This window comes from Drosophila takahashii, chromosome 2R, assembly GCF_030179915.1.
Source record: "Drosophila takahashii strain IR98-3 E-12201 chromosome 2R, DtakHiC1v2, whole genome shotgun sequence".
In the NCBI taxonomy this organism is placed as follows: domain Eukaryota; kingdom Metazoa; phylum Arthropoda; class Insecta; order Diptera; family Drosophilidae; genus Drosophila; species Drosophila takahashii.
In genome coordinates, this window is record NC_091679.1 from 15,918,202 (window position 1) to 15,925,965 (window position 7,764).

At 44.9% G+C, this 7,764-nt stretch overlaps 1 protein-coding gene across 1 annotated transcript; it reads left to right on the forward strand.

The window, feature by feature from the left end:
* Positions 1-6,013: 6,013 nt before the first annotated feature.
* LOC138912174 (uncharacterized) lies at positions 6,014-6,927 on the forward strand. The gene is made up of 2 exons (XM_070212037.1): positions 6,014-6,063; positions 6,393-6,927. Exons 1-2 carry the CDS (start codon positions 6,014-6,016, stop codon positions 6,925-6,927), a joined length of 585 nt encoding a protein of 194 aa, XP_070068138.1.
* Positions 6,928-7,764: the final 837 nt, after the last annotated feature.

The following is a 7,764-nucleotide window of genomic DNA, read 5'->3' on the forward strand; positions in this document are numbered from 1 at the left end:
ACCACTATTAATTTGATACTACGTGGTTTGATTTAATTAAATATTTTCGTCGCTTTTGTTGTGAATAATACAACATTTGGTAACAACATTTTTCGAACAAATTTAATAATTATAGACAAAAATTATTAACTCTCGTTGTTTTGTTTCGAAATTTATTTTCATCACTTATACTTTTTAAATTAAATTTATTCAATTTAATAAATTGTTGCTGGATATAATTTATTCTACATAATTATTTATATATAATTTTTTCGTGGCCTATATATATTTAAATTAATATAAAAATGAGTCCAGATAAGCCAAAAAGTATTGAACTTCTTGCTGACCTTAAAAACAAGCTCAAAAAGCCAGTAAATAGCATCCGCCGATTAAATAATCGGCTAGAAGCCGGCCAGATTCCGATTCTGGAAGACGAATTAAAATGTAGGCTAGAAAATTTAAATGATGTAATTAACAAGGCAAATCAATTACAAGAAAAGATAGAAGATTTAGATGATGGCGATGAGTTTGGAGAAGAGTTGGAAGAGCTTTCCATAACAACCAAGGCAAAAGTATTGTCGCTTATCTCGGCCTTGAAGACAGCTAGCGATACCAAAACTCTTGGGTCAGCTTCTGTAGTCCCAACTCGAGCTCGACTTCCGAATTTGGCATTGCCGAAATTCAGCGGCAAATACTCGGAGTTTAAAAATTTCATGAGCCTTTTTGAAACTCTAGTTCATCAAGACGATAACATTCCCGTTATTGAAAAATTTAATCACTTAATCTCTTGCCTTTCTGGTGAAGCTTTGGGGACTATCAAGGCCTACCAAGTTACAGAGAGCAATTATGAGAAAGCTTTGGTCAGCTTGAAAAAAGTGTATGATAACGAATGTTTAATTTTTATGAATAATATTTCAACATTGTTTAGTCTTCCGAAAATATCGCAACAGTCTGCGTCGTCTCTAAGGAATCTTATCGATACCGTGTCATCGATATACGGTTCTTTGTTATCGATAGGAGACGATACCAAGATTTCAAATGCAATGTTGATCTATCTCGTCTTGAACAGAGTCGACCCAGTGACCAAACAAAAATGGGAAGAACAGTTAGATTATGAAAGATTACCTCTTTGGTCCGATTTTGAAAAAATGTTAAATCGCAGATATCAGCATTTATCTGCTGAAGAATCGACGAAACCAAAGCTAGATAAAGTTACGTCGAGCAAGCCACATAATCGTAGCTCATTTACATGTTCTTCGTCCAACAGTAAATCCCAGCAAGGTTGTAGCTATTGCAATGCAGACGACCATATCATAGCGAACTGTGGTCCGTTTGGTCGTCTTTCCGTTATGCAAAGGTTTGACTTTGTAAAATCTGCTTCATTATGCATCAATTGTATGCGAAAGGGTCACACTGTCTCGAAATGCAAATTTAACAAATGTCGAGTTTGTGGACGCTCGCATCACGTTTTACTGCATAGATATACAGTTTCCGAGAACAGTTTAGCGTTGCCACCACCCCAAGAGATTCTTACTCCTCCTTTAAATCAAGATCAGCCTTCCACGTCACATGTTATGCATGCGACATCATCGGAGAGGGTGATTTTGGCCACGTCGATCGTAAGTGTACGAACCAAAAACGGTGAATATATTTTGGCCCGAGCACTTCTTGACTCTGGGTCCCAAACTAACTTTATAACAGAGGACCTTGCTCACCGCTTACAGATCCGTAAAGAGGAGTCGTGTATCAACTTACTTGGTATTGGCGAGTCCAATTCTCAAGTTAAGAAAAAGGTACATACAGTGGTGAAGTCGCGTATAAATGGTAGTGAGTTCTCATTCGATTTTTGGATTTTAAAATCAATATCAGGATACCATCCTGACCAGTCTGTTAATATCAATGACTGGAAAATTCCAAAGAACATACCCTTAGCGGACCCATATTTCTACAAGCCACAAAGAATAGATATGTTAATAGGAGCAGAATCTTTTTTCGAATTATTAGCTGTTGGACAAATTAGACAAGGTCCCGACTTTCCAACTTTGCAGAAAACCCTCCTAGGATGGGTTGTATCAGGAAGATATAAGGCATCTTCCCCTACAGAAGTTGTGAAAAGTTTTAGTTGTAGTGAAGAGCTGTTAGTATCTATTGACAGCACACTACAGAAGTTTTGGTCACTGGAAGAAATGCCATCTCTAAAGAAAATTCTGTCGCCTGAGCAAAAGTTATGTGAAGAACACTACCGGAAGACTACTCAGGTTTTGCCATCAGGTCGGTTTGAAGTAAGGCTGCCGTTTAAATCTGATCCAAATGGGTTGGGCAACTCCTTTGAAGTTGCAAAACGGCGGTTTTTGTCGCTTGAAAGAAGGTTGTCTCGAGACCCAGACATGAAGAAAATGTATTTAGAATTTATGGAAGAGTACCTTTCCTTAGGTCATATGTCTCCTACAGATAAAATTCCTTCTGCTCCACATTATGTTATCCCACACCAATGCGTTCTGAGACCCCAAAGTACGTCAACCAAGTTACGTGTCGTTTTCGATGCCTCTTGTAAATCGTCAACTCAGATCTCTCTAAATGATATTTTGATGGTTGGGCCGACAATCCAAGATGAGTTGTACTCAACGCTACTTCGCTTCCGGCTGCATAGGTTCGCCTTGACCGCCGATGTAAAGAAAATGTATCGCCAAGTGATGGTAAATGAAGCGGATAGGCAGTTTCAGCTTATAGTGTGGAGAAGAGACCCCTCTGAGTCCTTGAGATTATATAAGCTCAACACCGTAACATATGGGACTGGACCAGCCCCATTTCTGGCAATTCGGTGTTTAAAAAGGTTAAGCGAGTCTGCCAAACTTTCTTTTCCTAGAGCTGCTGAAGTTATTGGATCCGACTTTTATGTCGATGACATGTTAACTGGTGCTGCATGCGTAGAGGAGTTAAAGACTATTAAGTCTGAAGTGTCTCAGGTTCTTCAAACTGCAGGTTTTGAATTGACAAAGTGGTTTTCAAACTCACCTGACGTCACCGCATCTGAGAGCACAGCTAAATCCATACCCATCTCGGACTCAGAGTCTACAAAGGCGTTAGGAATATCGTGGTTGCCCAACGAAGATGCCTTTAAGTTCCAAATTGACAATGCCGTCATGGGTCTCCGAGCGACAAAACGGAACATACTATCGGTGACATCGAAGCTGTTTGACCCCCTCGGCTTATTAAGTCCAATAGTAATTAGAGGAAAGATCCTGTTGCAGGAACTCTGGCTCAATAAGTTAGATTGGGATGAGTCGATTCCAATGCATTTGGAAACAGAATGGAATATGTGTAAGGAAGCTCTTTGGCTGGGATAGTTGCTCAGGGCTCCCAGGGTCACTTACAGAAATTTGTTAAGTTCAAGGACTTCAAGGAGGGGGTTGAGATAAACGGCCCTGCGGCCGGAACTGGCAGGAGCAGCAAAAGAGAAGGGGGGTTGTTTCCCAAAAAGATGCCGATCATGGGCCGAAACCTGCAGCGGGTTTAGATTCCAACAATCGAGTACAGGACTCCGTTGAAAATCTCCACCCGCCACACGCTCCGGGATCCGCACTGCCCGTGGACCCGACAAACGAGTGCAAGACTCCATCGTGATCCACGGCCACTGCGTGCCCCAGGACCGGTGATAGCTGCGGATCCGACAAACGAGTTCGAGACTCCATCGTGATCCACGGCCATCACACGGTTCGACCACGATCGGCGGAAGGGTTTTTTCTAAATGGGGAAAAATAAAGGACTGGCGAATTTAATTTCCCCTCCTAAAATCACACACAGAACATAACAGGCGATATTGATTTTTAATGCGAAGCACTTTGGTTCATTTATTATATTTTTCAAACTTGGATTTTGGGTTTTTTTAACTGAGGGGTGCACACAGCCTTAGTGCCACGCCACTCTAGTCGGTCGTCGAAGAAATGTTTTAAAAGGGAAATATTGGTGGGGAAATAAAGCGGGCGCTTACGGTTCGTCCCACAGCAAGTTCAGCCAGTCTATCTCCCAGGCCCCTTCGGCGGCTCCTTGGTGGTTGGCTCCTCCTTCTCCACTATCACTTGACATTTTTCACTCTTTTGCACTTCGAATTCACGACGGGGTTTTATCGGTGTTGCGGACTTTTCACGGAGTTTAAAATGGACTTGTGCGCGCGAATCTCCAGGAACCATTAAATTTCCCTCTTCTCCATATCTGCTGACATGCCCCTCTTTTCCTTGCATTGCCTCGACGTCGCTGCCGCTGCGCTTTAGCTTTTTCCCCTTTGCTCGTAAACATCGATCGAGTTGGATGCTATTTGGTTCGATCGAGTGGAGGTTAAGAGCGTGCAGGTACTGATGTGTGGGTGATGCGAGCGGTGCGTTCCGTGTGGATGCTGGCTGCTGATGAGCGTGTAGAAGTGAGAATGTTCGCCGGTGTGTGGATGCTAAGAGCGTGTAGGTACTGCTGTGTGGGTGATGCGAGCGTTGCGTTCCGTGTGGATGCTAAGAGCGCGCAGGTACTGATGTGTGGGTGATGCGAGCATTGTGTTCCGTGTGGATGCTAAGAGCGCGCAGGTACTGATGTGTGGGTGATGCGAGCATTGTGTTCCGTGTGGATGCTAAGAGCGCGGATGATAAGGGGAAGTGATGTTGGCGACGCTGGTTCGCTGGTGTGTGGATGTTAGGAGCGTTGCGTTCCATGTGGGTGCTGATGCGTGGATGATAAGGGGAAGCGATGTTGGCGACGCTGGTTCGCTGGTGTTGTGTGGATGTTAGGAGCGTTGCGTTCCATGTGGGTGCTGATGCGTGGATGATAAGGGGAAGGGAAAGCTGGCGATGTTGGGCCGGTTGGCTATTAAGAAGCTAAACTAATACTAAATCTCTTCATGAGTCTTACATGGCTATAAAAAATTCCTACATGGCTACAAAAATTCCTACGTGTCTATAAAAATTCCTACGTGTCTACAAAGTGTGGTGGCAATTGTGGGGGCCGTTTTACGGTTCCTCACATATGATAAAAAATACACTGTCTAATTTAGAAGAAATATCAATTCCTCGGTTTGTGCATACCGATCCGATGTCACCGGTCCAATTACATGCCTTTGCCGACGCATCCTTAAGAGCTTACGGAGCTTGCGTCTACATTCGTAGCAAAACTGCAGAAGGTTATAAAGTATCCTTGTTGACGTCAAAGTCAAAAGTAGCGCCGCTCAAGACTAAGACTCTTCCAAGACTTGAGTTATGTGCCGCTCACCTTCTCGCAGATCTCTGTCACAGAATCAAGCCCCTATTAAAGGTACCTATCGAACAAATTGTTTATTGGTCGGACTCTGAAGTTACGCTTCATTGGATCCGGTCTCATCCGTCTTCGTTGTCCACATTTGTATCGAATAGAGTTGCGGAGATTCAAGAGTGGTCAGGTGAAGCTACATGGCGGCATGTCCCCACGAAACAGAACCCAGCAGATATCGTATCAAGAGGTTGTGACGTCGACGAAATCATACAGTCGATATGGTTTACTGGACCAGCGTATCTAACGGAAGAAGAAGAAAACTGGCCCCAAAATGCACACTTTGACCTAGATGAACAAGTCCTACTGCAAGAATCGAGGAAGACTGTGGTCGGGCTGACCGCTGCTGTACAAAATTCGGACTTGATAGATGTCATCGAGGGATTTTCGTCACACCTTAAACTGCTTAGGGTATTCGTTTATATGTTCCGCTTCATTAGAAAATGCAAAGACAAAAGTAAAGTATTTGAAAAAACTTTGTCACCCACTGAATATAATGAAGCCTTTTTAAAAATTGTCGAGGTATTACAAAAACACGAGTATCACGAAGAAAGGGAAAAAGTCCGTAAAGGCTCCAGAGTTGGCCCAAGTCTTCAGCGATTGAATCCATTCATTCATGAAGAAAAGGGGACTTGGTGTCACTTTTCGTTGTTGCGAGTTGGGGGGCGACTAGCTAACGCTCCTATATCATACGATGCCAAGTTTCCATTGTTGTTGACGAAACGCTCCCAATTTGTGCAGAGCTATGTCCGGCATCTGCACCATTCTAATTTTCATGTTGGTCCACGAGCACTTGTGAGTCTCCTTCGACAGCGAATTTGGATCGTAAACGCTCAGGAGGTCTGCAGTCAGACAGTTCGATCATGTATCCGCTGCTTCAAGTGCAAGCCTCGACTGATGACGCAAATTATGGGAAATTTACCCGCAGATCGTCTCCGTGCTCTCCGCCCATTTGCTATATGTGGCGTTGATTTTTGTGGCCCTGTCTATACAACACTGAAAATTCGTGGTAGGCCTCCGTATAAGTCCTACATTGCGCTCTTTGTTTGTTTCGCGTCCAAGGCGGTTCATCTAGAAGTTGTTTCAGATTTAACCACAGATTCCTTTTTATTGGCTTTTCAAAGGTTCGTTGGGCGCCGAGGATGTCCCCAAGTCGTCCATTGCGACAACGGGACGAACTTCGTCGGAGCCAGTCGCCACTTCCAGGCCCTTCGAGAGCGGATCGAGGAGGAAGCCGACGCGATACGCGAATTCGCATCAAGAAGCGGATGCGAGTTTGCGTTCACACCGCCTCGGGCTCCGCACATGGGCGGACTATGGGAGGCAGGTGTCAAAACTGCCAAGAACCTACTCCTACGGGCGGTGGGCAGCGCGCTCCTAAGCGCAGAAGAGCTGGCGACAGTGCTCGTGGGAATCGAGGCGGTGATGAACTCCCGCCCGCTCGGAGCGATCAGCCAGGACCCAAGCGACGGAGAGGCGCTAACTCCCGGGCACCTGCTGACAGGCGGGCCGCTGCTCGCCACACCAGCACTCCGGACCCCGGACCAGGAGGGTCTCAGCTGCTTACGGCGATGGCGGCTTGTCTCGTCAGTCAGGCAAATGTTCTGGCGGCGATGGTCCCGGGAATATGTCCTGGGCCTACAAATTCGGGGCAAGTGACACCAGGAGCAGCCGAACATCAGCGAGGGAGATCTCGTCGTCGTGGCCGAGGACAACCTTCCGCCCCAACAATGGCTCCTGGGGAGAATCATCGCCAGGCACGCAGGGGAGGACGGCATGGTCAGGGTCGTCGACGTTAGGACGGGCGCAGGAGGCGTTTTTCGGCGAGCCATCCATAAATTGGCGCCGCTTCCCATTTGTTGAAGCCTGAAGCGTTCAACGGGGCCGGTGTTGCGAGATTTGAATTTGTACTTGAAGTTTGAAGTTTAGTGTAAGTTAGTTTAGGACGAAGGCGGGTGCACAATAAAGGTCTCTCTCGCTCTCTGCGAATTCGCCCCGTCTTCGTCAACTGTCGTTAAGCTAGGCTCTAAGAACTTTGTTAAAATATAGTCGGGCATTCGTTGAAATTGATTTAGATCGACCACACGTATTTCTCATTCTCGTTTTTCGCTTTGCCTAAAATTAAAGTTTATCGCCACCAAAGTATTTTTCGGTTTTCTTATTTGGAAAAACTATTCTAAATTTTCATACACTTTTGTAAATGTCATTGTTCTTTATCTTTTCAGCAATATTCCTTGTTACAAGCGACACGTCCGATCCAGTATCAATTAAGCACTCTATATCCACGCCATTAACAGAGATTACTTTATTGCGGCTTTCATCAAAAACCTTGCGAACATTTGAGGTCACGAATGGACAGTCTCGAGCATTATGACCATTCTCGTTATATTTGAAGCACTTCGTTGGAGACTGGCAATCTTTGATTTTATGTTCAGCAGAACCCCACTTGAAACAAAATTCCTTCCTTTTCTGTTCTTCTTTTGGTGATCCATTGCA

Coding starts and splice junctions, on each gene's coding strand:
- LOC138912174 (XM_070212037.1), top strand. CDS start 6,014: ATGTCCGGCATCTGCACCATTCTAATTTTCATGTTGGTCCACGAGCAC. Junction 6,064..6,392: donor ATGTTGGTCCACGAGCACTT/GTGAGTCTCCTT, acceptor GGCTTTTCAAAG/GTTCGTTGGGCGCCGAGGAT.